The sequence below is a fragment of the Castor canadensis genome, chromosome 3 (genome assembly GCF_047511655.1).
Source record: "Castor canadensis chromosome 3, mCasCan1.hap1v2, whole genome shotgun sequence".
In the NCBI taxonomy this organism is placed as follows: domain Eukaryota; kingdom Metazoa; phylum Chordata; class Mammalia; order Rodentia; family Castoridae; genus Castor; species Castor canadensis.
Window position 1 is genome coordinate 189,896,827 of NC_133388.1, and position 20,847 is coordinate 189,917,673.

General features: G+C 31.9%; 1 protein-coding gene across 16 annotated transcripts in view; it reads left to right on the top strand.

The window, feature by feature from the left end:
* The window catches only part of Phf20l1 (PHD finger protein 20 like 1), a 71,795-nt gene that overhangs the window by 21,613 nt on the left and 29,335 nt on the right, over positions 1-20,847 (top strand). For 7 of the 16 annotated variants that reach the window (XM_074069249.1, XM_074069248.1, XM_074069258.1 and 4 more), the window contains exons 5-12: positions 241-329; positions 547-636; positions 5,089-5,302; positions 5,974-6,102; positions 10,996-11,078; positions 14,514-14,766; positions 16,905-17,093; positions 17,334-17,537. In XM_074069249.1, the coding sequence (XP_073925350.1) occupies positions 241-329; positions 547-636; positions 5,089-5,302; positions 5,974-6,102; positions 10,996-11,078; positions 14,514-14,766; positions 16,905-17,093; positions 17,334-17,537 (1,251 nt within the window). The remainder of the gene's footprint in view (positions 1-240; positions 330-546; positions 637-5,088; positions 5,303-5,973; positions 6,103-10,995; positions 11,079-14,513; positions 14,767-16,904; positions 17,094-17,333; positions 17,538-20,847) is intronic. The other 9 variants (XM_074069253.1, XM_074069252.1, XM_020180490.2 and 6 more) reach the window with 5 other exon arrangements.

The window sequence follows — 20,847 nt, forward strand, 5'->3', positions numbered from 1 at the left end:
CTAACTTACCAATACTTACCTAATTTGTGTACTTTTTAAGGGAAATGTGAGTTCAGAGTTGTTTTTAGGAGAGAGAAAGTTTACCTAATAAATTTGATGGAGTCCTAAAGAGAAATGTATGTTTGTAGTTTTGTACTCACAGAGCATTTATTATATCTGGTCACTACTTGTTTGCTTCAAAGTGCTGCAGTAAGTTGTATGATATTTATTTTCTAATTATTCTGACTGCTCCTATTTCAGGAACATTCACAGTTCAGTTTTATGATGGAGTAATCCGTTGTTTAAAAAGAATGCATATTAAAGCCATGCCTGAGGATGCTAAAGGGCAGGTAAGAGTGTTCAGTATTCCTAGCTATTCAAAGGGATGTCTTCTTTAATGGTGACTGATCAACATTTATGTATATGTTTTTAAAGTGAACTAATTGTAGGGTTATGTGCTGATAGCCCCAAATAGCAGCAAGAAAAAGCAGCTTAGAATGTAAAATAAATTATACACTTGAATTTTGCTTCTTTGGTTTTAGACCTGCTAAAGTTATAGGTCACTAGTTTCTGTTCCAGGTGAAATCCCAGCATCCACTAAGCTGGTGTTGTCCTATCGACCCAGCTGGATCGTGTAACCAGTCTATGGGAAGTGAGGTAAGTGCCTTTTTTTAAAAAATTTTGCTTTGCTTTATCTGGTATAGAGTTTAATTTAGAAAGTTAATTTTTAATATGAAATCTTACATTGAGTTTCTTGTCATCTTCTTTCTTTCTACAAATCATAGTAGTTTGTTGTCTTTAAAAGGCGCTTACCTGACACTCTGTAGGCTGTTTCAGGTAGGGCTGTCTGAGTAGCATGATGGAACAATGTATTCTATGCTTTGTCACTGCTCAAAGCAAAAGTGAATGGTAAGCATTTGAAGGAGAGTCTGGGATATAGTTAAAATTAGGATTCTACTTGTTATGTTTCCTGAAATACTGAAAAGAAAGGTGCCATTAGAAACTTAAAAGTATTTTCTTTTATGTTCTGCTGTTATTTGGGATTTTCAGCACCTGGACCTACAATTACTTTTAAGAACTTGAAAGTAATCTGTGAAAATGTCTGATATGGAAATATGCTACGTATTTTTTCCATAGTGTGCAGCAAAAAGTGTCAACCTGAAATGTGTTGAAATCACTTGTTCAGCTTCAGTTAGGTGTGAATGCTTAAAAGTGTTTATAGTTTGCAAATGTATAATACAACATTTAATATAATTGCTTCTGAAGAAATCTTCTGAGAAGTGTGATTGTTTCAAATTACCTGGTTTTTAAAAGTTTATTTATGAAACGATCAGCTAAGCAGTTACATATTCATTAGTATGTAAATACAGTTTAAAATGAAAATGCTTTTGATCAGGAAATTACTGTGTCTTCCTGCATGTATGTATAAATAAAAGGTTCTCTGAAGCATTCAGTGGTGTGATTTCTTGGTTACTGCATAGAAAGGTTGATTTAAATGTTGGGTACATAGTTGTAGTACATATCTGTTTAGACAAAAGTCTCATTAAGTTTTTTCTGCTTTCAAACTGATTTTTCAGATGTGTTGAAATGGCACTGATACTTTTGCTTTAAAGATTTCTTTTTTCTGAAAAGGGATAATTGAATCAGTTTGATTTATGGTAAAATTACAGGCTATATAGAAGCTAGATTTGTTGGTTGGTTTGGACAATTATTTTTATAAATATTTTAGTCACAACATGATGTATGTTAATGGTAAAATCAATTATAAAATATAAAATGACTGAAAGTGTTTGGTGGCCATGTATTTCCTTTAATTTTTAATTTTTCTTAATTCTTTCATTATAAGAAATTAAAAATATTTGTAAATTAATTTTTATAAACTATTTCCAGTTTATGAGTCTTTTTTCCCAAGTGTTTTCACCTAGGAAATATGCTGAATCAGGTGATTGGACAAAGTTAAGACAATCCTATCTCACATATTATTTGTTGCATATTTCAGATTTTGAGTACCTTGAGAATTCTTTTATAAATATATAAAGTAAGATTTCTTTTGTTAAATTAGCAAAGAATAATGTATCAAATAAAGGTACTATGGAAATGCTCTTCCTTAAATTTCCCATAGGACCTGTTTTATAAAATGAGACATTAATAACTACTTTATATTTGAACTTCCAGATTAATTAGTATTTTTAAAGCCTAAATAAAAGCCTTAATGCCATTGTTACTGACTTTGAGCCAGTTGGTTAATACTTGTCAACCTCTGCTTGCTTTCAGAAGGTTGCTTAAAGGACTGGGACGTGGTTCAAGTGGTAAAGCACTTGCATTGCGTAGCTACCAGGGGTCCCTGAGTTCAACTCTTTAATCCCCAGAACTGTCAAAAAATTATATATGTATATATATATATATTTTAATATATATATTTATATATACCATAAACTAATCCTTCTTGCAATGTATTTGTAGATGTTTGTCTCATTGGGGAAGAAGGTGTGGTAGAACTGTTGACTGTCCAAAGTAAGAACCCCTCTTCCCATTCCTCCCTTCCCCTTTTTCTTCTTTTACACAGTTTTAAGTGGAATGGTAATGATCCATAAATGGTATGGTATTGATCCATAAATACCTGTGAAGCTGACATTTTATAGGGTGAAGATTGAGTCCTCCATGTAGTGAAATAACTTACTTCTTACTGTTACTTTTGAATTTTCACCCTAATAAGTAATAATTTCAGGGTGAGAGACTGAGCCATTTATTTTAAATTTGGAATCTTGTAACAGGGGAGGGACTTGCATTTTCTCTCCTATTTTTTCTTCCTGAATGTGTGCTGATGTAAAATTTATTTTTAAAGGGCTGGACATGCTCAAGTATAAAGCACTTGCCTAAAAAGTGCATCATGGCCCTGAGTTCAACTCAAGTACTTCAGGAAGACACAACAGATTAACTCAAACTGTCCCTTGCTATTCACAAAACATTTTTATATACATTGTTTTAATGGACTTCTCGTAGCAGATCTTTCCATTTAGGTATGGTTTGTATTTTTATTTCACAGTTGAGGAATTCAGAACTTAAAGAATTAAATGACTGATTTAAAATTTCATAAAACCATTATGTGCAAAGTGACTCCTTGAACCCAAATCTCTGGATTTCAAACATAGCACTCGTTTTTAAACCTAGTTGTCATACTTTATTATGCCAACTGCAGATTTGGAATATGTCATTATTAGTTCTATTCATGGAAAGACCACACTTAGTTATTTTTGACAGTGAAACTTCCCTATGTAAAAATTCAACAAAATAATAATGGGGAATTCTTTAACTACATGGCTCCCATATTTCATATTATTAACATCATATGATCAAGAAACTTTTTAAAAAATATCTAAGTTTTTAAAAATAACAGTGAAGATTATTAGCAATGAAATTAGCATAACATGACAAAAGTGGGGAGAATTGGGGAAAAAAAGAAAGAAACATTTCTTGCTCCCCATGTAGGAAATGGGAGTAGAGATTCCTAAATAAAGTTTTGAAAGTTGCAGTGATTCACTTTTTTCTAGTTCCCTCTTTATTGGAGGTAGTGAACACCTTGGAATGGAAATTATCCCCACTGTTATCCAGCATTGCTCTAACAACTGAAAACTTTCCCCACGGTGTAGATCCTAGAATTAAATGTTCTGCTTTTAAAAAGTCTAATGTATGCTCTTTGGCACATGTAACAGTTTGCTTGTCTGGTTGCATTTACTCTTTCTTCTTTCTGCTTTGTTGATTGCTGTTACTCATTGGTTGCACTTGCACCAGTGAGTACTTAAATGCTAGTCCCAAGCTATAATGCTTTTATCTTCTTCGCTGTGAGTTTCCATCACTTATTCCCATTCCTGCACACTCTGACTTCCATGCTCTTGTTTAATGTTTTTCCTGTTGCATGAAAGTCCTGTTTTCTTCTTTATAGCTGCCCTTACCTAGAAAATTCCTAATGTTCAGAGGTGAACTCTTCTACCATTGTCTCTGAAGCCTCCCACTAGTCTTTTCTCTTCAGTCATAGTTAATGTTTTCTGTTGTCCCATAGTATTTTGTTCATTCCTGAAGTGGGTCTCCTGTCACAGTGTCTTATGCTTAATTTTGTTTGCCTGTGACTAATCAGCTTTCATTGCTTCTTACTTAATTTCATGTTATAATTTTGATTTCAGTTGCTGGGCTAGGTAATGTGTTACACATCATGGGTGAATCTAAATTGGTCTGTTTGACAGCTTAGTTGCCTCAGTGGAATATTAACTCTAGAGACATTACAAATAATTGTTTAAAGTAATTTTTCTTGCGAAAATTAAAACATCACGACTTTGTACTACTTTACTACATTCTGTATTTTTTACAATAAGTACTTTTAGTTAAAATGAAATAGTAAGATTTTTTAGCCACAAACAAAAAAATTAATAAGGGGAAAATAAATATGTGCACCATAATAAAAATGGTAATTAACCTATATAGAGAAAGCAGTTGAGGGAAAGAATGAAGTCTGGAGTCCAACAGCATGTTACTTACTTTGGTCAAGTCCTATAGCTCTTTTTTTCTTTATTAAGCTGTTGTGGTAAATTGATTCTAACTTCAAAAGGTTTAGAAAAGTAATAAAATCATAGGTTGAAATCAACCTACGAATTGAATGCTACATACTTCCTAATAAGGAGTAGTAATTGGGTCAGTGGGAATACAACGCCTTTGGTGTTCACAGGATTGCAGTATAAGCAGTTCTCTCTCTTGTGTTCCATTACATTACAAAAAAGAAAGGTAATGAAGCACTTAAGCCCTAAAAACTAATGTAGCAGTCTGGATTGTCATAGGCTTTCTAAGTTATTTTAGGTTTTATTCCATAAAAATACATCAAAAGAATACTTGTTACTGAATATGTTCTTATTTTATAAAACATTTTACAACCCAATTAACACCTGGATTATTAAATTTGATAACATGTTGATCTGACGTGTAAATATAGTTAACTTGACTTTCAAGTGTATAAATGTGAAAGTACCTTTGAAGATCTGATACATCTTTTTATTTATTCATGTAACTACATTATCTTTAATTTTTAATACTTCACATTTTGTGTTTTTTCCTTTGGAGGATTGGATAGCATTAGTCAAAGCAGCTGCTGCAGCCGCAGCCAAGAATAAAACAGGGACTAAACCTCGAACCAGTGCTAACAGCAATAAAGATAAAGAGAAAGATGAGAGAAAGTGGTTTAAAGTACCTTCAAAGAAAGAAGAAACTTCAACTTGTGTAGCCACACTAGAAGTTGAGAAGAAGGAAGATCTACCTACATCTAGTGAGACATTTGGTACAAAATACATTCTTATTTTCCTTCCTTATGACACTGCTAAATTGAGGTACTGAATAAATTGAATCCTTTGACTATCTGTAATTTTAAACTTATAATTAAATCATTAGACTCTTTTTGCCCCAACATAATAGGATTACTGACTTTTAAATCTTACTGACAGATCTGAAGAGTAAAGTTTCACTATCAGTATTTGATATTAGATACTGTCAATATTCTTGAATACAAAAGAATAGTTATTGTTTAATTGTTAATACTTAGTTAATAGAATAGTTAATTATTGAATAGCTAATAAAATAGTTATTTTGATATTAAGTGGTAATGATATTCTTCAATAGAAATGTTAGAATAGTAATTTTGATTTGAAATTTCTTGGTAATAGGTGCTTGAGGGGTTTTTTTTTTGTTTTGTTTTAAAGGCTTTACCATATATTTCAATGTTATATAGAAGAAGCAGCAAGTCATTTTCTTCCTGCTTTCCTTTCTTACAGAGTAATTTCTTAATGGTCTTTTATTTCTAATATAGCAGTCTGGAGGGATTTATGTTTTTTAAAGTTCTAATCAAACATTAGATTAAAAATATCTGAAGCATTTTTATCATTTTGCCATTTTTAGTCATCTATTGTAATTTCAGATTCTAGGTAAACTCTCATATATGTGTTCTGTTAAAAGTAGGACTTCATGTAGAGAACGTTCCAAAGATGATCTTTCCTCAGACAGACTGCACATTATCAAACAAGAGGAAAAATAATCAAGGCAACTCATTTCAGGCAAAGAGAGCTCGACTTAACAAGATTACTGGTAAACAACAATGATTCTTTTTGGGGGAATTGGAGGGTTTCATTTTATAGTGTATTACTTTTAATAAAGTAAAATAATTTTTGTTTGAGTGTGATGAACTGTTTACTAAGAAAGATAGTTATGTTCAACTTTTTCATAGTAAATGTCTTTCAACACTGTCAGCTCTGCCTGTTATAAAATGAGAAAAATAGCACGTTTTCAGCCTACCTCACAGGGATGTTGTGAGGATTCATAAGCTCATTCCATAGGTTTTAAATGACTGTAGTAGTAGGACTAATTTCCATAAGAAACTTATTATCTGCTTTTATCAACCGATGGTGACATAATTTCTGAGATTTTAACTTTTTATATAAACATTCTTATACTTTACCAGGTTCATTTAGAGATGGATATCTAAATTAAATTTTATTCTTTAATCACTTGTTAAAGTACTTCTGCCAAGTTTGTGTTTTACTGTTTTTATTTCTGTCCTTCAGATTGGTCTCTGGAATCTGGGCTAATTTCTGTATACCTTCATATAGTATACAATATAACAGTGCTAGGATGATTGGAAATATAGACAATCCTAGCTGGTTATGGAAGAGGGGATTGAAGTGTTAGGGTTAGGTCTAATTATACCATGCCCTTCACTTCCAAGTTCTGTTCATCCTAATGTTTCTAATATTTAAAAGAAATTGTGAGCATATTTTATTTTTTGAATTTGTGTTAAAGTGGGTTTAAATGTTTTTTTAGTGCATTTGGTCTAATAAAGTTATTGAACCTTTGTTGGTATTCATTTAAATACTTTGAAGAAACTTGGTTTCATTGTCAGAATTAGGAGTAAACATAAATTATATGTTTTGGGTATTTTCTGAAGCCAGGAAGACTACTGAAAAATGACTCTGGGATTGAGAGTTCTTTAGAACCAGTCTTATAGTGTTCATCTATATGATTTTAATTTCTTTCAACAGGTGAGAGTATTTGGTTTCTTTCATTTGTTCATATTATTTTCATGTCTTTTTCTGATAAAGGATATATTTGCCCACAGGACAGGAAATATTTCAAATTATTTCACCCATTAAACCTTTTCTTTAAAAAGTGTTAGCTTTGAAAAAGCCAGAATGTTTTTTTTACCTAAGTGATTGTTCTGATGTCAGTCTGAGACTTGTTTTTGTTTAAAATATGGAACCCAGTGCTACATGCAGGGCAGAAGTGGAGTATTCCTTCTAACTCCTATGATACAAAGATTGAAAACGCAATACTGGAGGAGTCAACATAAAGGAAGACGGAGGTGACACTGATAATGATACAGCTGCCAGCTTCCCAGCATCGTGGTTTCTTCCCTTCAGTCACATAACCTGCATTTAGTTTCAGTCAGTATACTCTTACATATGCCTGCTTCCACATGCTTTTCTGGAAGATCAAGCTCAACATTTAAAGAAATAAAAAAAGAAAGATGAAAACAGCTGAGTCCACAGTAACACATTATCTCTGCCTCTGCATGGCCTTGGAGAGAGAATAGTGGGGGAGAAAAGAACCATTTTACCATGTGCCTCAAGTTATCCTGGTTGCTTAGTAACACCCTGTGCCTTCTGTGGAGGGGCTTCCTCTTCACTTTTCCTTGGGAATCTCAAATGTGATAGTTTGGCAGCAACAGCAAAAAATAAGATGTTATGGATATGAAGCCATCCATGATCTTTTCCCCTTAGTTATGAAGAAGATTTAAGTGTATGATAATCCTTTTAGTAGTTCATCTCTTTGCATCTAGTTTTGATTTCATGTTATAATTTTGTCATTTAAAAAGATAATAGATATTGGAAGATTGTTTTCAATGTTTGAAACCTGGGCTTGCCTGTACAATAAATTTCATTTGTGAAAAAAAATTATAACAGATAAAATAGCTATTTTGTGTTGAGATTGTATTTTAAGTTTATCAAGCTCACCTATGTGTGTTTTTGCCCCTTAACGATAAGAGAAGAATGAGACTAGGATTATGGCAGCTTGCTCTGATGTACTCCCCTCCCTCCATTCTACTTAATTTTTAAAAATAGATCTAGCTGAAGATAGCCGCTGAGTAAGTTTAATTCTTTATTTATTCACTCTATTCCTTTCCCCACCTGTATACTCTAAAGTGATTATAAATCTGGTTTCTGTATAGAGAGTGATATAAGGATGCTTTTTTTATTTCCAAATAGATAGACATTGAAAATGTTGTATACTGTTGAGTGTTCTTCTAAGGTCTTGTTTTTCCTTATGCAGTGTATCTTACTAGTTGTTATATCATATGCTATACGCATATTGACTTAAAATAGACATTTTTTACATAGATAATCATGAGCCCATGCCTTTGGGACAAAGTTGCAAGCAAACTGAATTTTAGTAGATTTTTAAAATAAAAATTGTCCACAGCATAAAAGAGGAAAGAATAGTAATTTGTGCATGGTGTGTCTTAATTGTTTCTTGGCATCCCAGATGTTCTTGATATTTAGATATGTTTGTTCAACTTAAGGAATTTTTAAAGCAGTTTTTAAAATCTCAAGGTTTAAATTGACCAGTAATAATGTTATTGACAATAGTATCAAGGATCTTTGATTTTTTGATCCTAAAGCAAAAAGACTGTGTTTCAAAATCCCTAGATGAAAAATAGACCAAGAATGTAACCTCTTTGCTCTTTGAGTGCCATTTTTTTGCATTTCTAGGATCTCTGGATTCTTGTCTACTAGTATTGGCAGGGAGAGAAAGACTGTAGTGTATCAGTGAAGTAGAGTATTGTGAAGCTGTGACTTTGTGGATAGGACTCAGGACTATTTGATATTCTACTTCTATTCAGTGTTTAATATTCTTAAAGCTGGGTAATGCATTTTTTTGGGATATTCTGGAGAAGGGCCTGTTATAACATGCTGATAATAAATATTTGTTAATAGTTAAAATTAATTTCATTTCTGTCTCTTTCCATTGCTTCTCATTTACTATGGATATTACATTTCTTCTTAGAATGTTAGCAGATAACAGATTTTGGACTTCCTTTGAAGGCAGAAGTAGTCTTCTCTTCAAGTTCCTGTCTTATCTGTCCCCTTTTGTTGCTGTATTTAATAAATCTTTTAAGTTGGTGTGAAGCATACAAAATTTTGTTGTTCATACTGGAGGCTTTTGAATTCTCTAGATAGAAAGTACTGCATTTTAAAATCTAATTTTAAGTAGATTTTCTTAAATGCCCCATTACTTTTTATGAGCATATTACAAAAGGCTTTATTTTTCCTTCCTAAATGGCTTTCATTTAATTAACATCTCTGATACCCTTATTAAATTCATAGGTTATGGCTGAATTATTTGATTTCTTTAAAAACTTGTACCTTATTTTTAATTTTGTAGTTTGTGATTCATCCCATCTAGTGATGAGTATTAAAAACTTTCTACCACCTGTATGAAAGGAAATAAAATATAAGATATAATTATTTAATATGTTGAATGGTAAATGTTTTCCTCTTTGAATAACCCTTAGAAATAGGACCTCTACTCAGTTACTGGCAAAAGAAGAACTTGTTTCCGTAATGATTTTCTTTTTTTATTTCAGTAGTTCATTGATTCTCAGGAATATTAGCTGGAGAAGAAAAACCTAGTGAATGTGGTTTTATTATGGATGAAATATGCCATACTACATCTTTTTTACTCCTATAAGATATGTTCAGAGTATAATTAGGATTGAATCTATAGTTTAAAAATTTTGTAAATTGTTTATATGCCAGTTTTTTCCCACTTAAATCTACACTTTGTGGGGTAAGAGGAACAAACTATGTAAACTGCTATCTCAAACTAGTTCAAGTGCCAGTTTTAAGACCAGTCACTGATGTATCAAAATCATTGTTTGGCACAGAGCCTTTTCTGTTTTATAGTATAAACTGAGCTCTAGGTATGAAGCTTTCCAGTAAAGGGAAGGTGCTTTTTGTCTAATATAACATTTGGCCCTAGTGCTACTTTAAGAATATAATTTTAATATGCGAATCCCCACCTGATCACTTGGTGTCTTTGGGGTAGTTATTTGGTAAAATTTAAGACACACTGTCTTGTTGGTAGCTCTATATTTTGCAGTAATTGGGGGCATCTTTTTTTCTCCTGGGAATTAATGTGCTGTAGTAAGTTTGGCATTACAGTGTTAGTTGTTAAACATGCTTCTTAAGCAAGGTTTTGCATGACCAAGTATTTTTTGGTGGTCTTTTATGTGCAAGGTGGCTGTAAACAAAAGCAAAAAGTTGTCGTGATACAAGCTTTATAAACCTGGCATCATTGAAGGTACTGAAAGACTGAGCAAAGATTTTTAACCAAGTAAATGCCTTTAATTTATTAATTTAAGCAGAATTTTGATGTTTTGTGAAATTAATTATACATATTCTAACCAAGTATTCTGTCTTCTAAAATTGACAATTTGTGAAATCTAGAATTTTCAGTTTGTGAAACTAAGTTCAGATGTTCTAGGAAGGACTCATGCTTTTCCCTGTTAACATAAAATAGATCCATGAGACTATAGGTATAACTGAGGATAGAGATAAACACATGACGCTTAGGTTAAAGTATCTAAGTACAATTAAAAACTTAAAATTTAAAATTTAAATTTAAATTTTATTTTAAAATTAAAATATTAAGTGAATATTTTTTCACTTAATAACTCATCAAAAAACCTTATTTTCTTGTCTGTTTTTATAAATATTAGCCGTCTAAATCTTTATCTGGACTTTGAAACCATAGGATTTAAAATTTTTCAGAGCAAATGTGTGTTTGCATTTAAGGATCTTTGTAAATATTTACTTCCTGTACAGTAAAGTATGGAAGATTTCAAATGCTAAATATTTTGAGAAGTTAATTAGGGTGAAATCAACATTTTTTCTAATGAGGCATTTCTGTACAATTTTCCTCAAGGTTTGTTGGCATCCAAAGCTGTTGGGGTGGATGGTGCTGAAAAAAAAGAAGACTACAATGAAACAGCTCCAATGCTGGAGCAGGTATGAAATGGTAGCATTTGATTTTTTTTTGAGGTTCCCACTGGAATGATCACCGAGCTGTAGTATCTACGTAATTGAATTTGCCCTTTTGATCAGATGTGGGAATAGAAAGCTAATTCACTGATGATATATTTTTTAACTCTGCCTTCTTTAAGGTTTACAAGATAAGCTACAGACTTTGTTAGCATTTGTTTTCAGTAGACTGGCATTAATGCCTTTGTCTCCAAAATTTGAAGTTCTGGAGGCAGGCATCCCAGGGTAAAGCTTTCAGCTGGACACCTTTAACTAACTTACAAAAAGACCCTTACACAAATACTTTTAATTTGTGATTTAAAACAGGGTTTTTTGACATCAAATACAGCTTCTTTTGTAAGAAGTTTCTTTTATATTGTAACAATCGATGTTGGTAGACTGACTGTGTTTTATGAATTGATCAATGAGCCATACATTTTTGCTAGGATGTATATTTTAATAACTACAATAAAAAGAGAGTTTAAAAAACTGTTAAGGGTCTGTCTTTAAACCACCTAATACAGGAATTTAAAAGTGAAGGTTGCAGTTGCTAGATTTTGCCTTGGCTACCTTCGGATTCCCACAATACCTGTACATAATGAACCATGCATGCTTTTACATTCTCTAAGGGCTTAACTTCTTAGAAGCACTGTAAGACTATAAGAATACAGTAATAGCCATAACTTGGTTTCCTTGGTTCTCCTGTTTTAAAATCTGAGCCTTAATGTAGTTTTAATATCAATATTTCCTTTTTGTATTATTTTAATTTTCTTTATTAGTAGTCTAATAAAGAAGACTTTTTAAATGAGTATGTTTTGCTCTTCTCTATATGCATTTTAAAGGATAGTCCAAATTTAATTGATATTGTATTGAGTTTTTCAGTGTTACTTTAGGCCTGATTTGATAAAAGTGCATTGTTTTGGTGCCTCGATTAATGTTGTATTAAATCAGTGGTCTTTTAAATTAATTAATATGTCAATGACTCATATCTTCTGATTTTCTGTGATCATCATCAAACGGTTAAGTCTTTGCCGTTGTCAGTATATCAACCAAATTTTAAATGACTTTTTTTTTCTGTGTATTACTATATTCACCGTCCCAGATATAACAGTATTTTGGACTTTAACTACTGTTATGGTACTCTCAGAGTGTTCTCTCTCTCTCTTTCTCTCTCTCTCTCTCTCTCTCTCTCTCTCTATATATATATATATATATATATCAGGGACATGGGTAATAAAATATTTCTGGAAAATTCATTACAATGTCAATCTTTCATTACACACAATCTTACAAGATGAATGTGGTTGTGAAAAATACTAATTATATGTGGAAGTTAGTGTAGAGAGTAGTACCCATTTCAGAAAAATTGAGTTAAAAAAAGAAAGCAAAATGGAGCAACTTGGCTATTTGTGTTTGCATAACTAAAAAAAATTTTGAGACTTCTTGCCAGTTTTGTAACAGAGACCAATTATCTTTAATGGAAAGTTTGTACATTATTTGAGATTTTAAGGAACCTCTTGCTGTTCCTTCATTTTTTGTCATTCAGGTTGGTTTCAATGTGAAAATGTTTTGTATCTAAACTCTTAATTTTTATGCTACATGTTAGCCCTGCTTTAAAGTTAAAAAGCCGAGTTATAAAGCTCTTAATTACATCTCAGCTGCTATCAACAATAGACCTAAAGAAGTACCGATTGTCACTGACTTCTGTTCTAATGAGTAAAATATCACTCATGACATAGATTGATAACAGGCTTATAGCCAAAACTTACTGTACTGATTGATTTATTTTATTTATATTTTTAAAAGATTTGAACTGTGTGGTCATAAACCCCATTCTCAGATTATTAATTATAGATTATTTAACTGTATTAGGGAAATGTCATGTTATATTTACTTTTGAATAAAACTTGCATTTGATGCATAATAATTCAGTATTTTAAAATGTTAAATTGTCCTTGTTTAGAAGTTAAGCACCTTATCAAGATATTAATTTAAGTTTTAAAATCTTGTTTTATAACTTTGTAACTCAAAAGTAATGGATGCTGTAGTGATGTCTTTCACATATGTGAAGATGAACAATAAAATTGTTTATTTACAAGTAATGGCTCTAATTACTTTTCTGGCAACACCTTTTATATAAGCTTAGGAATACTTTCCATTTATGGAGTACTTTTCCAAGTGACTAATCCCACTTGTGCACATGTATAATGAATAAGTTCAAGAATAGAAATGATGAGACTTGAGTGAATGAGACACTTGACACCAGGCGTTTCTGTGGTATGTGCAGCATGCCATCTGTAGAGCATTCATTGGTGCCCTGCTTAATACCAGATGCATACATTTTTCCTCTCCAAAATTTTAGTTTCATGAGACCAGAAATACTTATTTTGCCCTGGCAATTATCTTTCATATTTCAGAGAACTATGGAGTGCAGTTTTGATAGTAATCCCTCAAAAAATAGAAGTGAAAAGGTTTCTTGGGACAAGCATGTTGTTCGTAGTGCTAGTAGTTGACTCTTATAGTGGCTAATCACAGCATAGATTTTTAAATATGTGTATTATGTTTTACTCTCAGATCCTTATATCTGAAAGAGATACAGTATAGACATTTCAGCATGATAGATTTGCAAACCCATCTATGTGACTATTTTCTGTTGACTTTGAACAGTAGACATATGTACACATATTTTACTTATGTAGGGAATTTTACTGCCAAGTGAATAAAATACTTTTTATGAAAGAACTGACAAAAGTTCCAATTTCTTTTTAAAAGTATCAGTTGGCAGGAAGAAGGTAAAAATCTCTCATCTAAGAATGCGACGTATTTTGTTTTTAAATCCAGTGTTTTAACTTACACTTTATCTCTTTGGTTTTTTTTGTTGTTGTTGTTGCTTGTTTTGTATTGTTTTTTAGTCTTTTAACTCTATTGCTGGTGGCTCTGATTTCATGATGCATTATGCTTATGAAACTAGCTTTCAGCACTAAAATGAGTTAAAGATAATGTTTTGTTAATTTGGTCATTGTTTTCCTGTTGAGATCTTTCTTTAAGGGGAAACTGTCTACTTAGACCTCCACTTTCAACTTGATAATGATTTTAAGAAACATGTGAAAGTTAGAAGTTTAAATATATTCCTCTAAAAGTAGTATGAAATATTTGTCCAGTAAGATATTTTATATTCTGATAATATTATGGATACTTTAAAATTTCAACTGAAAGTTGACAGTATCCCTTTAAAGACAACATATTCAACTTTTAGTTAATAATTTGTGGGGTTCTTTTTGGTTTTTCATTTGTAATAGAAATGTTATATGTTGCTTAACAATGTTTTTTGGATACTAAAGTTGCTTAACAATCAAAAATAGAAGTCAAGAACAAAAATGAAGAAACCAAAATAAAAATATCAATTTTTTATTATTCATTCAGGCGATTTCACCTAAACCTCAAAGTCAGAAAAAAAATGAAGCTGACATTAGCAGTTCTGCCAACACTCAGAAACCTGCACTGTTATCCTCAACTTTGTCTTCAGGGAAGGCTCGCAGCAAGAAATGCAAACATGAATCTGGAGATTCTTCTGGGTGTATAAAACCCCCTAAATCACCACTTTCCCCAGAATTAATACAAGTCGAGGATTTGACGCTTGTATCTCAGCTTTCTTCTTCAGTGATAAATAAAACTAGTGAGCACAGATTTTTAAAAAATAGTTACTTATCCTGTAAGATACATTAAAAACAGTTTGATTGTAGTTATATTGTATTTTTATGAAGTTGCTTTTTAAAAACTCAAGTGGATATGCTAGGGAAGCTTGAAGCTATTTCAGGGGCAATATTCGTAGACATTTATGATCTATTGATCTATTGATCTATTGTTCAGAGACTGTACAGCTGGTTGAGAGACCTTACCATTTAGTAAAACAGATTCTACTGTAGTTGCATTCTCCTCAACTAATAATCCAAGCTTAATGAGAGGCCTGATTCATTACAAAAAACAAAATAAAAAAGCACCAAATAAGCAACCCCCCCCCAAACTAGAAGTATGGAAAGACCCATGGAAGATATTTTTACTTAACTTCTTAGCACTATTTCTGTAAATAGGTAACAGTTAATATCCTCATTTGACTATACTTCTCTGCAATACATTTTGTTTATTTTATTGTAATGTTTACAATGTAGTCTTTAACTCAATTCTTAATGAGAGGAGAATGCCTCCTTGATTATAGTTTTAAAGATTTTACTGTTCCCATTATTAATCTTTCAAGTGCCAACTTAGTCTTTTTAAAAATATTTTTCAACATGAGTTTGGAGATAATATATGTGTATGCTTATATATACATATACACATTTGTATACAAATATGTGTATATATGTGTGTATATATGTGTATATATATATATGAATAATAAGATTTATGTTGACCCCAAGTTTCTCTTATTAGCTTAGTATTCTAAGTTAGAGACATGAAACACTTACCTGGATAGTCACACTGGGTAAATAACATTTTTCTTTAGTTCTTTGTACAACAAATGAATTAGTAACATGATCAATAAATTGGTATGACACATTTCCTGATGAGCTATTCCATATTATGTCTCCCAGAATAAGGATTTTGGCTTTCAGAAGACTTATTAAATGTATTAACTTTGTTCATCAGTTGACATATTTGCTACTAAACCATATTTTTCAATTTTTGATCAGAATTTTTGTTTTGATTTCCTTCTTTTAAATAAGTGGATAGGAAGGAAGTGAACAGAAAAGCTTATAAGCTTCCTCATAAACTACATTATGACATTTATTATGAAATAATGTCAATAGTCACTAGAATGTCACATGACATTGTCAAGCATTTTATTTTGAAGTTCTTCTTATCATGGTGTTAGAACCACAGTATCTTAGAATATGCATTTTATTCTTTCATTTTTCCCCCATGATCACCATGTCTTTTTCATTTGGATTGTTGTAAAATTACTCCTAAATACTTAAGGCTTCAACTCTTTTAGACTACTCATTTCCAAATTAATAGGAAAATACTGGCTAGGTAATTCTGTCTGTTGAAAATTGTCAAACAAGTTTATATTACCAAGTACAAAGAAGAAATCTCAAAGTTAAAAAAAAAGTTTACCATCCATTTTTAGTATATTGTTAGGTGTTTCAGTGACTCTGTAAGTTGGTTGTTAAAGACAAAAATACATATGAAGGCAAGAATAGTGTCATGCTCATTTTAAAATCTTATTTGCTCATAATAAGTACATTAACTTGTGTTCATTTTTTTGAATGAATCAGGCCCAGACATGTATTTATTTAAAAAATCCATTCTGAGGAATGAGAATGGGATACAATTATTTACTTTGGCAAGTAAAGCAAAGCATTAACTACAGTGTATGTAAAAGTTCTGTCACCTGTGCCCCTGCCTTTTTCTTTTCCTTAGAATTTCTAAGTTTGTAATGTAACAAAAAGGATATATATCAACATAGATTTATCTTTTGCTACTTTCCCAAAGAAAAAAGGGCAGTTTACACAATGATCTACAGCTGCAGAATTAACTATAGTTTGTCACTTGGGGGAGCTATTTGAAATTAATGTTTCACGTTATTTTCTTTTAATTCTAGTAGGTTTTAGAATTTTAGAATTTTTTATTAACTCTTTGTGAATAGGGCACAGTTTTTGCCTTTGATTACCTTTGGAACATGCCGTTCCTTGTGGATGTCTTATAACAACATCAGAGGGCAGAATACAAGTCATTTTCCCATTTATCTCCATAAATATTGTAAGATGACCCTGGTATGTATCTGCTTCGTGAACATTGAAGATCTTTTTCTAGGTCCTCCACAGCCTGTGAACCCCCCTAGACCTTGCAAACATAGTGAGCGGAGAAGAAGATCTCAGCGGTTAGCCACCTTTCCCATGCCTGACGACTCTGTAGAAAAGGGTTCTTCTCCCTCTCCAGCTGCTGATGGGAAAGTATTCTCTGTCAGTTGTCAAAGTCAGCAAGCGTCTTCAGAACCACAGGGTAATGTATACTGATTTCCTATAGAACCAAACATGAAGGAAAATTAAAAATATATATATAATTACTAGAATATTCTGCTTTTTCTTCTTAAATATGTTGGACTTATTTTATTCTATAAGTATTTATTGAGCACCTTCTTTGTGCCAGGCACTGCTTAACTTATATATCACTGATCCACATACATATGCACTGGTTCAGTTTATCTATGTTAATATTATGTTACGTTTTTCATTTGTGTAGTGCCTGATATTGCACATGTGCCACTTGAGAAGCTGGGACCCTGTCTCCCTCTTGACTTAAGTCGTGGTTCAGAAATTGCAACACCATTAGCCCCAGATTCCTCTTACCATAATGAATGCTCCAGGGCAGAAAAGGAAGATACACAGATACTTTCAAATCCTTCCTCCAAAGCAGTAACTGATGCAAGAGGAGCTTCTACAGCAGGTAAGGAAGCTCTCATTCTCTAAGTAGTTTGGCTCATAGATACTGGGTGTAAACATTTGATGTTTAAGTCCACTTTAATTTATATGTAATCCCGTTTTATAAGAACTTTCTGGTAACATTTGTGGAAGATAGAGTTTCTCCACTGTTGTAAAGTTTTTTTGTGTGATCATTTCCCATAATACTTAGATGTACTTCTGATCTTGTCACTTTATGTCCCCCTACTTCTTTCTTATATGCCTTTTTCTACTAAATAGAAATTATTAGCACTAAAAATAATTACAGAAATTCTTACTTTTGAAGCCAGAATGTACTTAATATGATCAATTCTTAGGTTTAAAGACTTTAATAGAGTTGAATTAAGAAGTACTTAGATTAAATTTAGCCATATACCTGTATCTTAAACACAGCTCCATATTTTAGGGCAGAATCTAATTGAATGTAATTCGTTGTAAAGTTATTTGACGACTATAATATGCAAACTCAGCCATGCTTATTGCATTTTTTGAATGAGTTTCTTAATTTTTGTAGTCTAAAAGCATTTTGCAGTATTTTAGTAAGTTGATTTTTTAATACTAACTTTAAAAATTAACTCCTATTTCCCATGTATGGTGGTAGCATTTTATTTAGAAATTTTATGGGATCTTAACTTAATATGAAGACTATATGTAAGTTTTAAAAGGCACATAACTAGCTTCAAGTGCTTTTCTAGTAAATTACTACTTTGGAATTTGCTGAGTGAAGAAGATCTGAATTGAGTCAACTCTGGCAGTCTAATGTATTAGTGATAATTGTGTTTAACATTATCTGAAGCATAATATAGAGCTTGCTCTTTTCTGGTGGTGGTAGATATTGAAATAAGATGATATATGTAACTTAAGAAACGTATACCTATTTTTAGCTTACTACCTTTTACTTCTCATTCCGTTAGAAACTATCTACAATTCCATGTTATCTATAACACACAATAGTGTTTTCTTATCTTGCTTAAATCAAAACAAAACCCCATAATGCCTACATGTGAACACCTGTAGGTTTTGAAACATTTCTTGCAATTTCTCAAATCTAATCTATTGTCTTTGAATAGTTTTTCTAAACCTGTTCTTTCCTTAGGGAAGTTAATTTTACTTTCCACTTTATCCACAAGATTTTTGAATTATCAGTGACTTTTTGAGATTGCTGATGAAGGTCTTACTCAGTTCTTTAACAATCTAGAGTTTGCTGGTATACTGAATATTATAAAAATATGTTGAGTTTATAATAGTCTGTATTCCTTTGGGAAATTAATTTTAGATATGTGTATGAACATATTTATATTTTCCTTAAAACCCATTCAAAGAGCAGTAATAGTATTGAAACACATCAACTTAAGTAGCCATATCATAACCAAGAGTATTATGTTAGTCATATCATATATTGTAAAATGCAAAAGTGCACAGAAATCCTTGACCCAAGGATTTTGCTTGTAACTTAGCTTCCACCCCCAGAATTTCTGGCATGTTTGTTGAGATATGATTGACTACCTTGTTGTTGCTCATGTAGTGAAAATGTACTAAGGGAGAGGGAAGGTACAACAGTCTTTTTGTTTTTGAATATTAGCAGTAACTATTTGGGAAATAAAAGTACTAAGGAAATATTGTAGGCTGATGACAGACAGAAAGCCAGCAAGTAGCTTAGATTTACCATATAATGAATTTGTAGATCTGTTTGTGGAAGTGTGAAGCTCCTCTAGGTACAGGAGTGAACTTAATAGTAGAAAAATGGTTTGTGGTTTTAATTGCTTACATTAAGCAAATGCATGGTTTTAAATGTTAGTTACTGAAAGTTGATGTATTAGAGGGATATACACAGTGTTTGAATAAAGGTACAGGACATTTTCATTCATTTCCATGACCCCTTTTAATTTTTTTGAGGAATGTAATGGAATTTAGGTCATTTTCTAATTGGACTTAGTCTGTTTCACTTACATTGAACTTCTCAGTGATTTGCATGCTTTTCTCTCAGTATTTTTGTTTACCCTCTCTACACTGTTTTGCAGTATTTTTGACTTCTGTTTGCTTCTTACATTGTCTTATATCTAGAGTTAAAGCTTTACATATGACTTGTGCATATGTGCACGTGCATTTGCTTGGTTGGTGTTCATCTTAATTTTAAAAGTAAATTTTGTTACTGTTAAATTTTAAAACTTCTGTAGAAAGCATTATTTAACCAGTTTAAAGGAGGGATAGAGCCTCAGAAAAACTTAGTTCTGTTAGTATCTGAGAATGCAGTAAGATGAAGTTTCTTAAAAAATAGCCTTTTGAAATAGCAACTTTTCATGACCTCAGGCCCACACATTATCTGTTTTTTCTTGTCAGAATTCTGTCTTGAGGTAAGGAACACAGTGTGCCAAGACAGAAGATTCACCCTCAAGAAACTTAAAATCTAGAAGGGACATAAAACTAATAACTGAAATATAAACATAAGTAACTATTTTTAATTAAAGATGTAAATCCCTTAAGTGGTATAGAGTACTGTTGGGTACAACGAAAAGAAAAAAAAAATACTGGCCTCAGAAGCCTGTGACAGAGAAAGATGGTTTTTTAGGTCATCTTAGCTGGGTTGGCAGGATGGCCTTTTAGGGTTCCTGAGAGGGACCATCACCCATCTACTCTCTTTTGTTATATTCTTTCAGCAAAAATTTAATAAATCAATTTCCTTAAGACTTGACTTTTTGTCTGTATTATGAGGAGATTGTAGTATGTGATGTCTGTCCATGTTTGTCTCTAAAGGTTTGATTATTATATTTTTAATCATGCCTTTGGTGAATTGTAGGTTTATTCCAAAGAAAAATCATGGTATGGTAGAATTATTAATTTTCAACTTTACAATATTAAAATATTCTTAGAAATGATAACATATCTTTGCATATTCATATGCAAAGTTCAAATCAACATATGAGTGTAATTTTAAGCCTTTTTAGTTAGTTCTATGTCAAAAGAAATACTTTCAGTAACACATCTTCAGTTTCTCATTTTGAGCAAATTAACATAAATATCAAGGAATATTTACCTTGTTCAATTGCAGAATATTTAATGTGGATATGAGTATTGAATTGACTGTACCTTTTTCTCTTTTTTTTTGGAGGTATTTGTGCTTCATGTCAGGGCTTCAGGCTTGCTAGGCAGGTGCTCTGCTGCTTGAGCCACACTCCCAGCCCTTTTGGGTCTGGTTATTTGGTTATTTTGGAGATAGGGCCTCAGTTTTTGCTAAAGCAGGTGTGTACTGCAGTCCTCCTATTTATGCTTCCTGTAGTAGCTGACATGTTAGGCAT